This window comes from Macrosteles quadrilineatus, unplaced genomic scaffold (assembly GCF_028750875.1).
Source record: "Macrosteles quadrilineatus isolate MER2022 unplaced genomic scaffold, UCM_ALF_1.0 Scaffold_1__1_contigs__length_201487025, whole genome shotgun sequence".
NCBI classification, from domain to species: Eukaryota; Metazoa; Arthropoda; class Insecta; order Hemiptera; family Cicadellidae; genus Macrosteles; species Macrosteles quadrilineatus.
Window position 1 is genome coordinate 129152749 of NW_026542594.1, and position 19694 is coordinate 129172442.

General features: G+C 33.7%; 1 protein-coding gene across 3 annotated transcripts; it reads left to right on the plus strand.

Moving 5' to 3' along the window:
- The first annotated feature begins 909 nt into the window (after positions 1-909).
- LOC128982837 (glycine receptor subunit alpha-2-like) lies at positions 910-19336 on the plus strand. 3 transcript variants are annotated; one of them, XM_054401869.1, is made up of 12 exons: positions 910-995; positions 4722-4800; positions 5692-5768; positions 7939-8566; positions 8955-9167; positions 10228-10454; positions 11394-11476; positions 12953-13087; positions 13788-13964; positions 14902-15107; positions 15815-15817; positions 19017-19336. In XM_054401869.1, the coding sequence occupies exons 3-12, from the start codon at positions 5698-5700 to the stop codon at positions 19197-19199; spliced, it is 1926 nt and encodes a 641-aa protein (XP_054257844.1). In that variant the 5' UTR covers positions 910-995; positions 4722-4800; positions 5692-5697; the 3' UTR covers positions 19200-19336. The 3 variants fall into 3 exon arrangements, with proteins under 3 accessions (XP_054257844.1, XP_054257842.1, XP_054257843.1); XM_054401867.1 differs by lacking the exons at positions 7939-8566; positions 15815-15817 and having other exon boundaries at positions 8981-9167; XM_054401868.1 differs by lacking the exons at positions 7939-8566; positions 15815-15817; positions 19017-19336 and adding an exon at positions 18338-18731 and having other exon boundaries at positions 8981-9167.
- Positions 19337-19694: the final 358 nt, after the last annotated feature.

Sequence of the window (19694 nt, forward strand, 5' to 3'; positions counted from 1 at the left end):
TGGGGAATTTAACACTGTATATATGTATTGAGAATTGAAGGAAAATCAAACTATTGGTAGACAGTCAGACTCAGAATTGCTATTCTATTATTAGCCAATGGAGATCTAGATTCAGTTGAAGTACATGTAGTTTATCTATAACTACAGCTGTTTCGCTACATAGAACATTATCAACCAGCCATTTAAATATTACATGAACTATGTTGTACCACTAAACTACGCATGGTCTTCTTAGCTAGATTATGCTATGTTCTCACTTCTCATGAAACATTAAATAACTTGACTATGGTTAAACTACAAAATCGTTCAACAGTCCAGGAAATTTAGACCTCTATGGTCACTAGCCTAATTTTGACGATTTCGAGGTAAATTTATCACGAAGTAGCTATTATTTAGATACGAAAATTAATCAATAGTTTTTTAAACGATTGACAATGTTTAAGGTAATAATCGTTTTACATAATCCAATAATACTAGTTGCAGAGAAACATGAGTGAATGTAATGTATAACCGTAAATAAACTCAGTAAAATTCGAAATATTAATCCTCTCGAAAGAACATTTAGACATGCGAGGTAGATCTGTATTCTAGAACAGATTGATTGGGGTGACGAAACAGCGAAGGGAAGAATCACATCAAGGTATCGATGGCTCTAAAGGGGTCAGAAGTCAAACGCCCCCGGCTCGGGCTCGAACCCCACTCGTTGTACTTTGAGTGACCCAATTTGAGTTTCAGCCTAGAATGTTAACATCGCATCGTTGATTTTATATGTAATGAAAACATAACAATCAAGCAATTCGGCGGGGCGGGGAAGAGTTACCCAACTTTAGACAGAAGTGGGGGGTATCGAAGTGGAGGATTACTAGCAATCCTGTTAGGCGTTCATGATTCCATTAGCAGTACAGTTAGGCTGTAGGCTCCGTGTTGGCTACCAACTACCGAGAACATCATGCATTGACGGCACATGGACATTTATCTCCCATTTACACAATCAGGTGCTTGTAATTATTACATTGTAGAATCGTGTGTTAGAGATAGATTGTGATTTGTGACGTAGCATCCTGACTCAACACACGCCATTATGGTTTGTCCCGGTGGTTCTCAGCTATTGTTAGAAACAAAATATACAAGTGATTTGATTGTTTGAAGAATTGTGATAATTGTACTGTATTTTATTCTAACTAAGACCTTACTCAAATTCTAATTTGAAACGTATTCGCGATTTCTTGGCCCGTGTTTCTAACCTAAAAGAGATACCAATTTGTTTGCAGTTTCTATGGGTTGTGTTGGCGTCACTGTGCGTTACTCCAATTGTGCGTTAAGCCCAACTGGAGAAGGAAATGTACGGTATATTGTTTTTATGTTGACATTAACTATAAACTATAACACATTTATAGCTCACTTAGACTACTTATTTCATTGAAGGTAGCCACACCACAATTAATTATCGAATTTACAACTACTGTAGAAGATAAAGAATGTACCTGATTTTATTTTACGAGTAAAGGAATTTCTGAAGAATTTAATAGAAACATTAAAATATTACATTATTTAGCCTACCTAAAAACGGTCATAACTAATAAATTGATAAAATGTAGCTGTACAAATTTAATTTTGTGAAGATTTAAAATTACAATTGAAACGTCTGTCAGCATTATTTGTATGATCTTAATCTACGACAGTGCTTAAATACTCTATCATATATCATAATACAGAAACACATTTATTTATATTGTCCGACCCCAATCAATAGGTTGTAATTAAACGTGATATTGCCTATTGAATATTTATATATGTGTATGCATGGTGCTAAATAATGAGGTAGACACATCGATGTATAATAACTGAACTCCCTCCTGTACATTGATGGGTAGACATTGAATTACATGGAAGGAGTATTTTAGACGTGGTGAGATACGCCTAAAATGGTTGTATTTTTAGTAGATTTTTAAGCGTGCATCCAGTGAAAATATCAATACATTCAAGCAGTACAAATACATTCAAAACAATTGAGAATAATTACGAAATTATGCTAAAATTCTTAACTCTCACCAAAGCAGCTACCTTACTGAGTTGCTGTTCAGATGAGCATGTTCCACCCATCGATGTATATAGTATAACTAGACTATATAAATCGATGACTTCACCATAGTACTATATTCAACCAGTGTATCGATCCGTAGTTCTACAATACGGAACGCCCGGGAACGGTGTCGGTTTTCTGTTAATGCCTGATTCAACATTGTAAGACTTCATTGCGACCAACCCGTCTTTGGCCAACCCCGAGACAAAACTGAGACGATTAAAAATCAATTAGTTAATGCATTTTAATTTCGAAAACTACTTATTAAACTGTCTATTAAAACCAACATGTATGTAAAAATATTTCGTCTCTAGAACTTGACCTAAAATAGAAAACATAAAAAGTAAAATCAAGACAGCATTGGAACTAAACATGAAAACCATAGAATCGTTCTAACAAACGGATACGGATAAAATGTGAATATAAATAGGCCCAGACAGAGTGCTAGTGCCTGCAAACTAAATTGATCCTGAACAACATTCTTGATCACACAGCAAATGCATTACATATATCTGTAAACACAACATACTTTCTTTAGCAGGCACATGCTAACCTAGTGTGCTGAGCCACGACCGCCTTTAACTCCAGGCCGCGGCCTTCAAAGTGGAAACGTCGCAAGTAGGGTTGTAACAGCTGTTTTTTTTTTAAGCAGCTAATGGTATTTGTCTATTTACGAAAGCTTGGCCATAGTCATAGTCAAATTTCTTTATTTATCTTGTATATACATACATAAATAGTGCCACAATAAGTTAAAATAATGATATCATATGGTAAAACTACATCAAAGCTCTCTCAAAGCTATTTAAAAATTAATTAAATTAAAATGACCCATTAATCAACTTACTAGAGTTAGATACTGAAGAAAAAAAATAACACTACTTAAAAATGTTTACATGCTAAGTTAAATTACATGAAGTATATACATTTACATGTATACCTCTGAGCATCTCAAAGAATCAACTCCAATGTGGTCTGGAATCAACTCAATAATGGTTACTGGACTATGAAAATATTGACTCCGCTTAAAATGTACAGATATAGATTTTCAATTCATATTGTTTTTGGTTTTCAATTCTGTAAGTTTTATTTTCAATATTTTAATAAATTTATGTTAATACATTTAAATCAATAAAGTGCGAATTAATGACCTGATGTCACCTGTCTGTCATGTTATGTTATGGGACGTCTGACTCTTAACAACCCTCCTTGGACGTTGCCAATTCTACAAGGCCGTGGCCTGGAGTTAAATGTGGCCGTGGCTGAGCCTAGCCTCGTGGCCTAAAAAAAATCATCAAATTCCAGAATGGATTCCATATATGAACCGATTTTTCAGCACACTCACAAAAAGGTGACTTGTGTAAGAGTTGAGTTTTTGCAATACTATCTCACATTTAACAGTATGATAAGGCACTTGTTTATCAAAATTGCATTGGGTTTTCACAAGGGTTGTTTATACAATAAAATAAAACTATTAGTTAAATGCAAGCGAACATTGTAAACTGTGCTCTTATAATGGAAAGATAACTGAATTATCTGGTATAAGTTTTTCATTACTATCGTATTTAAAAAATACATTTTATCAAAACTATCAAAGGTACAAATATTGTCAGTTTTATTAGTTTTTTGGGCAATATGGAATTTTAGACTGTGAGTCCAAGGAGTCATTCAAATTTTAATTTCATTGTTACAAAAAGCTTGAAAGGCTTCACTCAAAATATACTTCTAAGAATAAACACTTTCTAGTAACATAAAGGGAAGTAAATTAAGTATAGATCTGCTAATTTAAACATTCCAAAATACTCTGGAATCGGGTGAATGCAGGAAATAATGGCAAGCTCTCATTGACCAGATCCAGAACTCACAAACTGCAGATATTCTGAGATTCAAGAGACAATTCAAAGAGAATTTACCATCCAGTTTTGTTTCAAATATATTGAAAGCTTCAAATTATTTTCTTACTAATTACTTAACACGGTGCTCAGTTTGTAAAAAAATGAGGTGCCGGCACTGTAACCTGTTTCATGTGATTAGTACCTATATTTATGCCAATATTTTTATGTTTCTGAAAGAGAGGTACCGAAATGTTGTTCCACCGCGTTCCCCCGCAAATCGAGCACTGACTATAAACATATCCTTGTAACTAAAATTAAACTAGCTGACTTATAAATTTTACTAATCCATTTGACTTACCATAAAAGTACTGGAATTCAAACACATACATATACTTGGGCTTCTTCAGCCATCCCCAAAGATAATTTAAGACGAAGAACTTCAGAAAAATTAAATTATCTTGAATATCCCTTAGATTAAAAATATGAAAAGAACATCTCTCCTTAACAAAGCTCAATGCAAGTGGTATTCAACATTATCCATAGAATGAAGAGCTCATATTATGCAGAGTGGACAACCCACTAAGAAAAGCAACTAAAGGGCAATTATCGACTACGTCTTTCATAGTTCAACACTCATATCTACTTACATTGCAATAATGAAGAATTGGTTGAATCAAATATTGCATCTATGTAATTACATTAAACCTTGGGTTTAGGCAGTTAATTGTAAGGACTTTGCGTTTATTTTGCAAGAAGAATTGCTTGCACCATATGGCATTTTTTACAGCAAATACTTCTTGTTCCAGGTCATGATGCCATTCCAAAGCCTGATCCGGCCGTCCCGAACTGACCTAAGTCATAGATAGCTCAAATGGTATACTTGAGGTGTGTTTCAGGATTACTTAGTTATTTTCAACCTTGAATAATAGTTAATTCAATATTTATAAACGATAAGGTAAAGGGGCTTTCAAATTAAATTACCAAAAAACTCTCCTTAATGACAATGGAATTAGTGGATTTTTGGAGTTTTTTTACTTGATTTAGCACAAACACATGATGAGCCTCTTTTGAAGAACAAATTTAAATTTTTGTAAATATAAAGTCTTGTTGTCTAGATAATCGAAAATGTGTCGAAACCAAATTATTAAAAATATTTTTATTACATCTATCTGAGTAAAAACTGAAACTTTTAGAATCACCTAAGCTATTGAGATGTTTTGAAATAATATTTTGAGAAGTATATTTTTTCACTCTTTTGCTATTTTAAAAATACTTTGAACATTCATGTTTCATATATAGCTAGTTTTAATAATTTTAAACACTATCGCAAAAAAACCTACCTCTCTAATTAGCGTTCAAAATGTTAATGTTTAACGATAGTAAGAAAATTATATTTTTTTTGTTTTCTGCTTGTTTCTAAAGCAAGCCAAATAATGGATTTTCATTAATAATTATTATGTTTTTTGAAGGATGTCATAGTTTGATAGTCAAATTTTTCACTAAATGAATTAAGGTCTATTCCATTTTCAAATACATAAGTTTGAAAAAGATCGTTTGAAAAAATGCAATAATACACATTTATATTTTAACAATACAAAATAGCAGATATATGGTTAGCAAAATGTTTTCAGAATAAAAAACTTATCTTTGATTTTCTCTTTATTCGACCCATAGAACCATTTCCCAGAGTGTGGCTGTTTACTTACGGAACACTCTGAATATTTATATTTTTTTATTATTCTTGTCTTGTTCATTAATATTTCATCAATTTTTCAGATTGTAATGTGGACGAGATCCATCCTACTGGTTATGTTGACGGCATTTACATTATGGCACGTCACTAACAGCAATGAGTGAGTATATTGCACTTTCTAGATGTAGGCCTACCATTTCAGTTAGAATTAAAAATCTATTCTATAAATACTCACTACGGTAGTTAATTCATTAAGTGTGACATTTAAAAGAGTTCACACATTATTAGTGTACATAGTATATTCACTACATATATTCACCACAACATGATGACAGTAATTTTATCAATGTTTTTTTTTTTCAATTAAAAAAAATTTTATTATGCTACCTATAAGAGAATAATAACCAACATTCCTACACTACTGGCAGAGAAAGTAAATTTGATTATAGTGATAGGAGGATTTTGAAAAAGATGGCTTACTTTAACACAAACTATTAGAAAAACCGATGAAAACCGAATTGCACAATCAATCAGTTTCTTTGAGATAAACGTCTCTCCAATCGGTTCTCCCCTTCCCTAAAACCTATACAAAGCTTCCCTGAAAAAAAAAACAAAAAAAAATTGGAACATGTTGTATGCATGGGGAGCATTAAAGCTGTATCAAAATAAATTTATATCTGTTGTGTGCAAGGTTACCAAGCTAAAAAAATAAAATTTATCTTGATCATCTTTTTCCACACTTAACAACCTGAGTTAGAAACACATTCCAAGTTGACACACTATTTTTATCTTTGCCATCACATTCTTGCATATACACCAAATGACTTGTATACTAGATCACATAATGACATAAACAACAAAATGTCTAATAGTGGTTTAGAGGAATGATAAAACACAATTGTCAGTTTTCAAAAAAAATTTGAAAGCAAAATGTCATCATTATTACGTATTATTGCATCTTCCTTAGCAATTAGTTTCACAGAATATTTCACACTATATTTTGATAGATGCGTAGCTTTGACGCCATTTGATGTACAATATGAAATAAAGACTTTTTGATTTGATTTGATATCTGATCAAAAATCTATTAGTGATCCGATATTACACTTAATTGCTGAGGAAGATACTGTTTTTGAAAATTTGATGAAACTCTCCCAAAGGTAGCCTGTAAGCTAAATTTAGAAGCCCATTCAAATCTATTTGGTAGCGGTTAAACCTTTCTCATAATCAAAAGTTCTGACTACACATTTTGCACAACCTTTTAAAACAAGCAGTGCAAATACAACAATATACAGTATTAGTCTTCGTACTAAGGGAGAGGATGAAGGCTTGAATACTCACTCACAGTTGATTCTGGTCATCTGGCAAAATTTGCTACACGGAATAGCTTATGTACGTTGTGTCGATCATACAAATACATATCCCAGTTCACGAGGAACGGTTGAAATCCATGTTCAAGTCTAATCAAATATGAAGGGCTTTAGGAGCTATGTATATGCACTATGAGATATTGGTGAAACTGGGAGAAAAAATAACTTGTATAATTCCGAATTGGCTTAAACAAAAGATGTTACATATATTTTTCTGTCATACATAGCACCCTTAGTTCTATAGCCTACTTTAGAGCAGAAATGTTTCTTACAATATACTAGGGCATATACTTAGGATAGATATAGAAATGTACAAGAAATCATAGAAATAAAATTAATACCTTTTAACTACATTTATTTGCCTTTCTTTTCAAAATATTTCAAGCATTCATTGTAATGAAAATAATTAGGCCTACCGGTACTCATCCTTCCTCATATTCCTATAAACCTCACTCTATCTCTAGTAATTTTGTTTTATGCATGACCTATCAATTAACCTTTAATGTTTCTTTAGCAATTATCGGTTAACTTAATCTAAAGATTAAACGATAAATATAAACGATTTACTTTACAACAAATGTACCAGTAGGCCTATTAACAGGATTGTTTTGGTTGTTCTCTTACATCAGTAAAAAGAGTAAGGTGTTAGAACGATTTTAATGGCAAGCTGGAAAGTTTTTCAAAACCTACGCATTCCTTTTAAAATAAAATTTCAATGATCTGTACAGCATATAACATGTCAAGTCGAACATATATGTGTTGAAATAAAATGCATAAAAGTTTCAATTTTTGTAAATATCTCACCTCACATTCACACTTCACAGCAATATAAATATTAATTTTTACTATGTTATTTCATGTGTTTGTGACCACTGTAACCTAACATGTTTAGGTTAGTTTAATACGTCACACAGAGATGTATGGCGTATAGCTTGTAGCGCGGTGGTGGGGGTGTTTCAGGCGATGTCACCGACCACGCCACGGCCGCAGACCGAGGGAGCCTGCAGGGTTCAGATATCGGCCTCGGACAGACAAGTTGTGCCACGGGCCCTGCATCGAACCACAACACCGACACCTCTTATTGTTGGGAGGAACCAACAACCGAGAGCGATTGCGCCATTGCAGCATCAGTCAACACATCGATGGCATTTCTAGGCTATACTCGGCCCTCTCCCTCAGTGAGCCTGAAGTTGTCATATTGGTCCAAGTGACCAGAGACTGGACACCTGACCCCCAAGTTCTAGACCTGATGGCCGGCCGTTTAGGCAACGTGTCTGTATTTGTAGGAGGTCACCACTCGGCAAACTCGATCCTCCATTACTGTCGAGGAATGGGCGATCGGTGTTTCCGACTTCAGACTTTATTCCCCGTCCTAACTGAGATCCACAAATGGACACCTCCCGGAGAAATATCATCCACTCTTTTGGACATTTACGATCCTAGATGGCTTCCCATCACCACCCCTGCCCCTCTAAATCCCAACCTTACGTTGTCGACGCACAAACAAATCGAAGAACTTACTTCCCAGCTCTGTGTTCGAGATAGGAGGCTCAATCGCTACTTCGAACTGCATCATACGATTACTGATGTAGACGAATTGTAAGTTCATGAAAGTGCAAGCAGTTAGGGGAATAATTCTTGTTCTTGTTCCAAATCCACCAAGACAGGTTTGATTTAAAATTAAAAAAAATTGATGTAAATAAATACAGGTCTTGAATTTTTACATAGTATTTGTTACCCTGCTCAATTAAACTTTCCTATCATGCACATGTGTAAATCTCTAACTAATGTGCTTTTCCTATCCATCAGAAAACCTAGACAAAATATACAATGATGTGATACCATGAATACAGAATCAATCAGACTTACAAACCTTAAAATTGAAAAGTACTTAAAGTAGTTTTGACCGAGTAAGTGATCCTTGTCAGCAGACTTTGTACAAAGACATGTGTGATGGTTGGCAGTGACAAAGCGAGCCATCGAATGTTTTGCTCTGTTACAGGAGGACTGGGGGAGACGTGATAGAGCCTGGGATGGTAACAGAGTCCAGTCTCTCACTAAGAGACATTCTACCCATCAACCCAAAACATTATGACAAAAACCGAGCACCTAAGTTCCAAGGACAAGCAACTATTGTTTATTTCCATGTCACTGTTCTCTCTCTGGACTCAATCAATGAGGAATCAATGGTTAGTATCTCTTGTATTACGATCAATTAGGGCCTGCCATCATTTTATCTTACATACCGAGCAGTTTTTGAAAACTGAGATGTGTTTATTCTAAATATTTTATTGTTTGAAATTTAGAAAATTGGAACGTAATGACTCAGCATCCTTTAATTTTCAAGGGAATCAGACCAAATGTTTAGTTTAATTTAGTTTTAAATCACAATCATAGAACAAATATAAATTTTTATACATATTTTTGGTAGAGGGCAATATAGGTTTGATATTGTATTTGACAGAAAAACTGGTACAGTGAGTATTCTCAATAGTAAACATATTTATATAGGTACACACACAAAATTAATATATATTAGGTATTGTATTGTTACCAACCATTTTGTCAATGACAAAGAAATGAATATTGTAATGGTCGCCAGAACAAGTACAACAAAAAGTATAATTTTTCTTACTTTCATGTAACTTAAGGTTTTTGGAAACCAAGATCTGTTTATTATGTTCATTGAGATTTTTGTACTAAAAAATTTGTAATGTTAAAATTTAAACTCATTAATTAATTTTCTAGGGAATTGTACCCAACATACGGCTTGGCTTTGATATTAATTGGTAACACCATTCAACATATTAAATTAATTTATCCTTGCTTTTATCGCTACAATCATTTAGATACCACATCAAATACTGGAGTAAGTTATTCTTTTAAGCTTCACATATTGTGTCTCCAAAGACTTATTTTGGTAGTTCAAAAATATTTTTGAATATAAAAATCGTAAGGTTACATATGATCAATTTTTAACTTGAGTTTTTGTTATACATCAAGAGTTCACTAAAACATGTTTATTTAGTTATATTTTAAACATTTGCAGGTCAAAATTATGGTAATACCATTTCTAAAAACGGGATCAAAAGCAATTATACAACATAAACAAGTGTTAATATTTTTTGCAATGAAAATTAGTTAAATTCATAGAAGGCACTTTTACTTTCATACAGCAACTGTAGCTTATATTCTTGATATTGACAATAGGAATACATATTATATTTGACCCTAATTTTCTTCCCATAGACCTATGTCGCAGACATTTTCTTAGCACAAAGTTGGAGGGACCCGAGACTTCGCTTGCCAGAGAATATGAGTGAGGAGTACAGGATACTAGACGTCGAATGGCTGCATGATATCTGGAGACCGGACTGTTTTTTCAAAAATGCCAAAAAAGTAACTTTTCACGAAATGAGTATTCCCAACCATTATCTATGGCTCTACCACGACAAAACACTTCTTTACATGTCAAAGTGAGTCGGTATTTAAAAATATATTTCACCACTACAGTAGTTTCTTGTTGAAAAGATACCTATCATCAAGGTATGAGCAATATGAAGCTTAAAGCGATTAAGTAGGAATTTAACTTCCAAGTTATAGTCAGGGTTATAAAAAAACTTAGTTAAATTAATCCACCAATGTATGCTGATGAAAAATAAATCTTTTTCACACCTCAATTATAATCATGACAAACTTAAAAGGTCCACTCATAGTAAACTACAGCATATTTCATGTCCTCATTAGATATCACACAGAGAACAACTACAAGCAATTAGAACCAATAGTAAACACTAGGGATTCATTCATTAACTTATGTTACCCTGAATAAAAATACTGGCTACACCCAGTCCATAAAGATGAGATGTCCACTCAAATATCCAAAGTATTTGTACCAAGCTATTTCATGATAATGCATGTTATACTTTTGAGTAATGGTTTAATCTCTTAAGCAAAGTTTGAATGAAATCTCTCTATTTTCTATCTGACATAGGTTTTTCAATACATAAGGCTAGAAATAAAACTATAGCTAAGCGCGCACTGGGATGTACAGCTGATATGGATGTTCCTCACTTTTTTAATAGAGTGCACGCACCGTGGCGGCCTAGTGAGCGCACAGATAGGTATATCAATGCTAAATATTTTTTAAAAATCCCGTTCTTACCGTCTGTCTGTGCTGTCATGACCCAGTGCGTTCTGAGCTTAAGGATGCAATTTTTTAGAAATAAAAGTGAACATAAGTCTTGTAAGGAACTAAGGCTTGATGAAAGATTTTTACAAAGCAAACTATGTTAATGAACGCAAAAACAATATCATTTTCAAAACTCGGATGAGTATTTTGCCCTAACTATTATTGATAAACTGGATTTATCGTCCAAAAACTGACAAAACTTTAAAAATTTCATGTTTTTCAGGCTTACACTTGTACTGTCATGTGCTATGAAATTTGAGTCCTATCCTCATGATACCCAAATCTGCTCAATGATGATTGAAAGTTGTAAGTATTGTTATACAATTTAAATTTTTAAGTCGTTTGAAAACCATAAAAAATATTGTATATACAAAAACTAAGAAGTCTTGAACATTAAGTGAAAGATCTGTATGAAATTAATGGGAAGGTAAGCAATGAGCGTAAGCTATTAATGATGAAGTACCCACCCATTTCACTCTTTCCAAAATAAAACCAAACATACAAAACCAAAATAAATAAAGAGATAGATTAGACATACTTCCTAATAAATTTACTATCCTTATGGATCAGCTGAAGACAAAAATTTCAAACCATTTTTATGTTTGTAACTCTTGAGTGACTAAATGTTTTCTATTTATAAATTTTTATTTTACTGCTTTTATAATTATCTGTACCAATTAAAATTAAATATTTGTCAACTACTTTTCGTCCTATAATTTTACAACCAAGAAGTTAATCTAAAATTGTAAAAGAATATAAATGAAACAGAATACAGCAAGGTGTGATACTCTTGACTGTGATTTCATGGACGTCAATAATGACTACATGTGACGGAGAAGATGTGTTAATCAAACGCAACCGACCTGGGATTTTCTATGGCTTCTGATGGCTAGGCTGTATTGATTGACCCAACAACATCTGCCTCTTAATCATGCCTTCTTGAGCCCATATATTGGATTGCTGTTACTGATAGCATTACTTAAACTCCGCTTTCAGTTACACTCGTTTTTCCAACGTTGCTTTCTGGGTTTCACTTTCCACTGAAAAACTAATAAGTCAGGAGTTAGTGGAGTTAATTAGTCTCGTAGTAAAGTTTTTTAAGGGAACTTATGCATGCTACTGAGGTGCATTTTCTTCAATGGATCTTTGGAAGACTTAAACTGTTTTATGACTTTGTCAGATTTGACTAAACATTCTTCATGGTGCAATGGTTTTGCATAGTCAGAAAATACTATGTTAGTCCCCATTACCTAAAGTTACTGAATTATGCCAAAACAAGTCAATGTAAAAATAAAAACAGAGGAAATTACGTTCCGCTGTAATAATAAATACTTTGGTTGTTGAATCTTTTAATTGCTCCAAACATTATTTTGTGTACTATCATTGCACAGACCTCTCCACTTTTTTTTATATATGTGGATCATAAGCTTTGGATGGGCTTCCAATCACCTAGTTTCAACACTATCACAAAGTATAGTCATTGGTTATTGGGGAGATTTTAACCAAGGCTTCTGGCACACAAGTCCTGTGCTTTAACCATTAGACCAGCTGTGTTCCATTTCCATTTTATATAAGTTTGTCAACAAATTTTAAAATGCCACAGGCGTAGAAAATAAAAGTGACAATTTCAAGTGGAACACGCTTAATCATAGTAATGTTTCCAAAAAACCCTTCTTGATAGGAATTTTATAAACTTTCTGGGACTTTTTTATTCAATATTTAAATGTTTATACTCATCTGGAATCACTTGGTAGATTTGGGCTTATCTTTTACATGTTTCAGTATCTCACACAACACATGATTTGGTGTTCATATGGAACATGACGGACCCATTAGTCGTCAATCCAGAAATAGAACTGCCTCAACTGGACATATCTAACAACTACACAGCTGATTGCACCATTGAATACTCAACTGGTATGTTCATCATTTACGTACTTTAGTTACGCAGTCTGATCACGGGTTGATCAGCTGAACATTGCTGGTTTGAGACTGGAATTATATAATCCTCATTTTATGCCGGGTTTAAAATGCACAATACAATAGAAGCCAGGCATCCAAACTTATACTCGTTCTCAAGTAGGTGAGTAAATGGATGAAGTAGATGGTTTGTCTTTATATTCGTCTATTAAACTTTGACACCGTACAGGGTTTTGAAAAAGAATGCCAGGATTTTGAATGGCCATTGCTTGGGGACTATTCAAGGTAATTAATCAATTCAAACGTCAAATTTAAGGGAAAAGAACAACTTTTGTTCATACTTTGATAAAATCATATGATCATAAAACTAGCAAAGTCTGTACGCTTAGGGCGATTGGCGTTGAGCTGAAGTCTCAATCTTTTACGAATAACATCGTAGAGTGTGGATTTAGGTATGTTCCAACGGAGACTTTGTCGGGCAGTCGAGTTTTTCGGTCTTCTGATACAGGATTGTCGAATTCTTTGACTTTGACATCACTTGTTTTTGTCCGGCCAGGTGAATGTACTTTCAAAATACAAATTGACTTTCAAATTGTTTAGTTATCTTGAATAGTCCCCCAGCAATGACCGTTTAAAATCCCGGCATACTTTTTCAGATACCCTCCATATTTACGATTCTTATTTGATCTTCTTTCAGGAAACTTTACATGCTTAGCAGTAGTATTCAACTTAAGAAGACGACTGGGCTATCACCTGTTCCACACATACATTCCTTCGGCTTTAATTGTTGTCATGTCTTGGATATCATTTTGGATCAAACCTGAGGCGATTCCAGCTAGGGTCACTTTGGGAGTAACTTCATTGCTTACATTAGGTATGTATATTATTATGTTACTAATATATGAAAGTACAAACATTGACTTACATAATCTTTATATGATGCCTTGGGACTTTTTGCATCAACTACAGTTACCCCTCCGTCGTTCATCGCCCAGGGACAAAACCCTTGTTCAAAATTCATAGGTCAATCCAGTAAAACCCCCACTAAAACTGCAACTGAAACCCCGATTTACTGATACCATGATACAAATTCAATTCAATTGGAAAATGAACTAGGTAACGGGGACTGTTCTCCGTGACATGAGTAGTTGGTCCGACACAGACAAAGGTTAATAGAGCAGACTATGACAAGGATCTCATACTGTGATATAAAGCTCAGAAAACAACTCTCAATTATTTTAAGTACAGTAATAGGTTTTGTTTATTTAGTCGTAGATTTTAAGATATTAGTAATAAAAATAACATAAAAAATTACTGCTGTACATCTTATGAACTGAAACGGCTGTTAAATTCAAACCAATGACTGACAAAAAAAATAGGTCATTCAAAAAAGCTTTACATCCTTTATTTTGGTTAATCAGAGTTTCACTGTACAAATTGGAGAATATGTTTCAAAACCTCATAGTATGTGTGGATTTAGTAAACAAAGTTTAAAACTCAACAAAAAAGAAATATGGCAATTACATCTGTATTCTGTACAGAGTTACATATCAAGATCAAGACACAACTTTTTGTTTACCTAAACACGGCGGTGCTTATGTGTCATAGGTCTTCTGGGGGGTGTAAAAACATTTGACTATTAAGCAGAAAAAAATAGAATAAAATAATGTTTTTCATTATTTAGTTTATGTTCAGTAGCTTTAAGGTACACGTAAGAAAGTAAAATATAAACTTTTTATGTCACTTTTCAAATAAATTTTTAACTCATATAAAAACTGTGTTTTTCATGTAGTGTTTTTTATATGTTTTAGCAACACAAAACACACAATCACAACAATCCCTACCACCAGTGTCTTACGTGAAGGCTATTGACATTTGGATGTCATCGTGTTCTGTGTTTGTGTTCCTATCTCTGATGGAGTTTGCTGTAGTCAACAACTACATGGGCCCCATCGCAACAAAGGCGATGAAAGGATATTCTGAAGAAGACGTTAGAGGAGGTTTAGACGATCTCAAGGTCAATAACAAAAATATAAACCCTAACAACAGCTGTAGTTCTGTAGTTTGAAAAAACACTCCATATTAATCCAAAGTACTGAATTATTTCGAGAAAAATGTGTGTGATGCGAATGCTATAATGAATCACAATTTAACAAATTACTGTTTTGTCATACAGTATTTTAAGTTTTTCAGGGTTTTCCCCCTTTGAAACCCTACATCTTTCAATGCACAATTTGCCCCTACATAGTGAACAAAATATTTAAACATTTTTAACACATCTTAGGTGTCTAAAAACGTATTAGTCTCTTTACAAGAAGTCTTAACCCTTCCCGGACGAGCAAAATCATGACATAGAAGGGGGAAAAATTATAGGAAAAAACAATAAAATTAATTTTCCTTATTTGTGTTTTGTTATACAAGTATACATAAAATAAACACAATGGAACACTTCATACTGTCAAAATAATTTTTTACTCGTTTTTAACTACCCGTCCGCGGATGAGTAGAAAAGCAGCGGATATATCCGCCACCCGTCTTTGAAGATATGACCATGACAAAGTTAGGCAATAAATAAAGAACAATATCTAAACAATAAATAAAGACAACGTAGTGTTGAGCGCGAAACGTCAAGGGGGGAGCGTAGGAGAGGTGGGTGCTGCGCGGGAAAGGGGGAGTCACGGGAGAGAGGGGGGAGTGCGGGAGAGAGCACAGCCATGGAGAGAGCAGGTAAGTGGCGCCGTGGTACCGCGAAACATCTGGTTACTGCTCAAGCACCTGCCAGTCCGTATGAAGAGAAGGTGGATATATCCGCTTCCTGTACAGAACATCAAAAACCATAAACGGATATATCCGCCACCCGTCCTTTATCACCAAAGAGAAAGACTTGGACAGATATATCGAATGCCTACAAAAGAACATAGCCTCTTGTATGAAAAGTAAATCAGTCCCGCGTTTAGGTATTTCTGTGCCACCTACCTTAATACCTATGGGGAAATTCCCTAAAGATAAAAACAAAAACTTTATAGCAAACCTAAATTACAACGTAAAAATTATAACTTTAAGTTTTAATGTGCAGTAAACAGGCAACAGAAGCTAAAAATACAGCAAAACTAGCTTATGTCCATTTGTGTTCACATCTGTATTGTCAAACAGTAAAAACAGATAATTTCAATAATATAAATAAATTTTAAACAAACTCTAGCGTGCATTACGGAGAACTGATTGAGAGCAAGGGAAAGTAAATTAAGAGCTGATCGTTTTTTCCTGAGGCGTTTCATTCAACACTAAGTTCACCAGTTTAAAACCAACAACCTAGATAATCATTATCTTCATCTACAGTCTTACAGCCGACAACCAAATTTATACCAGAATCAAATTCAAACAACCAAGAGCACATTAATTGTTCATTATCCTTAGCACCATCAATGTAAATAAAATAGTTTTTAATGTGTCCAAATAATAAACCTCTTCTTTTGCATTGTGGCAAACACATATCTTGTCGCTGAAAATGGGAGTGCCAGACCTTCTTGGGAATGCTTGGAAATTGGAGCAAAATCTGCGAGTTTTAACAATTTGTGCGGCTTTTTTGTATCTTGTAAACATTAAACTTTACATTTATTGCTATTTGTGATTCAGACATACCATACCCTTTACTATCTTGCAATAAATGTTATAATTTACTATTAGAATAAGTTTTCTTATTTGTGTGCACGTTTTGGATTGTTAAACTACAGAAATTGTCTAGTTGCTTTGCATAAATGTTGACCATGTAGACAAAAACTAACTAGTTTCAACAGCACCAATTAGAAGCATTAATGACAAATTTCTCTCTCTAAAATTCAAATTGGTTTACTCTTTACAGTAACGGTAAGTAATTTAAATAGCAAACAAATGGTAAACCATACATAATTTCAGTTAGTATAATAAAAAATATTTATTTAAACAACCAAACTCTTTCTAGACAATGAAAACTATGTTTATGGTACATTTTTAAGAGGAAAGCAACTTAAATTATAGTGCTTATAATTTAGCCTTGAAACCACATGTAGACAAGTGGACTGCAATAAAAACATTCTACTATTAAACGGAACCACTTATATTTATATAAAAAAATAACTTCATTGGTTTTTTCTTGGGGCGACTCTTCTACAAATGGTATCATTAGATATTCAAGCCGATCCTGACTCATTGTAGAGCTCAGCTTACTTTTCATAATGGTCAATTTTAAAATGCTTCGTTCACTGGTACTATTACGTATTGTATATGCTGTACTCGATTGAATGCATGCATCGATCTCGTATCATACCGAATTTCCTAAAGACTAACTCTATCAACCATAGGCCTAACAATCAATGATATAGACAGATATTAGAACTAACTTTGTAAAAAAGTCAGGCTATTAAAAGGTTGCCACGGCACTCCCTGTGAATACGCCTATGGTTCCAAAGTTATTTTGCATCCTTACGTTATTGACCAACTGATTAACCCAGTGTTGTTACAAAACAGCTACAGTTAGTGCTCTGATACCTGCCGTTTAGAAACAAACTAAGGAACCAATAAGAGTCGTCAAAACACCTCCCTGCTGGTTGAAAGAAGTTACCATAGCCTTCTCTGTCTTTTTTCTCTACCAAACCAATAATGTATGAAGAGACTTCAACTACCATACTGCTCTGTAAAATAATTAATAAACAGTAAGGTAGTCCTATTAAATTGCGTAACCGAATGTAGAAAAAAAGTGATACCTCGGTTGTTTTGTCATCCGATTTTAACAAACAAGGTCTCATTTGATTTGAATTTATATTCTCTATCTTTTTGATGGTAAGAAGTTTTCTTAATTTGTACGGTTTTCATGAAATTTGGCATTAAAGATTTTAAATAGGTGCCATATTAAAACGGTTTGAGATATTGGAACAAAACTTTGTACACTCTTTTACCTTTTCAAATACACAATTATAATTATACCACTTTTGAAATTTCTATCTTGAAAAATACCCTAGATAAAATCACAAACAGACTGACAAACAGAAATTTAGCCATTTTAGACCCATAGCATTTTATGTTCCTCTTAGCCCAAGGAACAAATCCACAAATATGTCCAGACAATTTGAAAACAACCTTTATATAAAAGTATAAATAATATGATTTTGTTCAGGGTCTTGGCTTGCTTGGATGCACGGCATCCCCCTTCACCACCACATTGCCAGTCTGAGTTATTCCTCCAACTCTAACCCCATGCTATGTTTGCAGGAGCTGAGTCCCTCGATGAGAAGTCCTCTCAGGACCTCAATCCCTCCTCTGCCTCAATATGCCAATATTTGGAACACTAGGCACATCGCACTTTTCATTGACAAATTTTCTAAATTCTTCTTTCCATTTTCTTTTTTTGTTTTTAACGTTGTATATTGGACATCATTTTTATGATGCACTTTTATAGATTCCATTTCGTACCTACATTACATGATAAGCTAATGTATAAACAATAAGTGTTTGCAAGAATGTGAGGTTTTGTGGTGGGGGATATTACGTTTACAAAGACAATTTTTAAGAACTTGAACCCTACATGGTATATAGTATCATGGTAGGATAGAAAATAAATTATATACAAACAAACACAACTAAGTGGTTACATTTTTCATTTTGTTAGGTTAGTTTGTTAAGATTTAGAAACAAGTTTTTTAAACAAGTTGTTTTAAACTAAGTAGTTACATCCTTCTCACATGATAGCATTTTACGGTGATAATATTACCTTTTTAACATCCTGTGTGGTTTTTGTAGAATTTGTTTGGAAAACCCATAACTTTAGAATTAAGGTATTTTTGTTATTATAGTAAATTTTTGCAGTTGACGTTGACACTCTTTTTTTAGTGCTAAAACAAAACAAAATTTACCATTTTACGAAATGAAAAGCCATTTTTTGTGTTGGCAGGAATTGGATCCATCTGGAAGGGGCCCCCCACGGGCATCTATTCTCCCATCTCTACCACAATACCCCACTTTCTGCAATGGTAGGGAAATTGCCCTCTCAATCGATCAATTCTCCAGATTTTTTTTCCCGTTTTCATTTTTTGTTTTGAACATAGTATACTGGACATCGTTTCTCGAGGTGTAAGGGTGTGCTTTTGTAAATAGCCTATACGATGTCTGCTGTAATTTGTGTGCAGTTTTGAATTTTGAAAATTTTGTATGACTTTCTGTTTCTAGAGTATTGTTGTTATGTGTAAGTTGTTCATCAGTAAATGTTGTCAATAAAACAACTTGTTAAACAGCCGACTTAAGTTTTATTTTACACAGATAAGTTTCCCCTTAATGTTAACTGTGATCCCAAGTTGTTTTGTTTTATCACTTGGTGTAGCATTTGACAACCAACTATCAAATTTAAGTTTAAAAGCAATGATGGAGTTTACTGAGCCAATTAATTGATATTTGTGTTTGACTAAATTTATTGTCCACCTTTGTAATATTTAATATTAGTATACTCACTTACTACAAAAAAATGTATCATATGTGAATAAATTAGGCATGATAGAAAATGTATGTTTTATATTGGTTCTCCAGGACAGAAAATGTATAAAACCGATGGTTAAAATCATTAATACCCACAATT

What these genes read in the sequence shown, in the direction of transcription:
- LOC128982837 (XM_054401869.1), top strand. Translation starts at nt 5,698, where the DNA reads ATGTGGACGAGATCCATCCTACTGGTTATGTTGACGGCATTTACATTA. An exon ending in CACGTCACTAACAGCAATGA is followed by an intron (nt 5,769 to 7,938) that starts GTGAGTATATTG and finishes GGGGTGTTTCAG; the next exon opens with GCGATGTCACCGACCACGCC. An exon ending in AACTTCATTGCTTACATTAG is followed by an intron (nt 13,965 to 14,901) that starts GTATGTATATTA and finishes TATATGTTTTAG; the next exon opens with CAACACAAAACACACAATCA.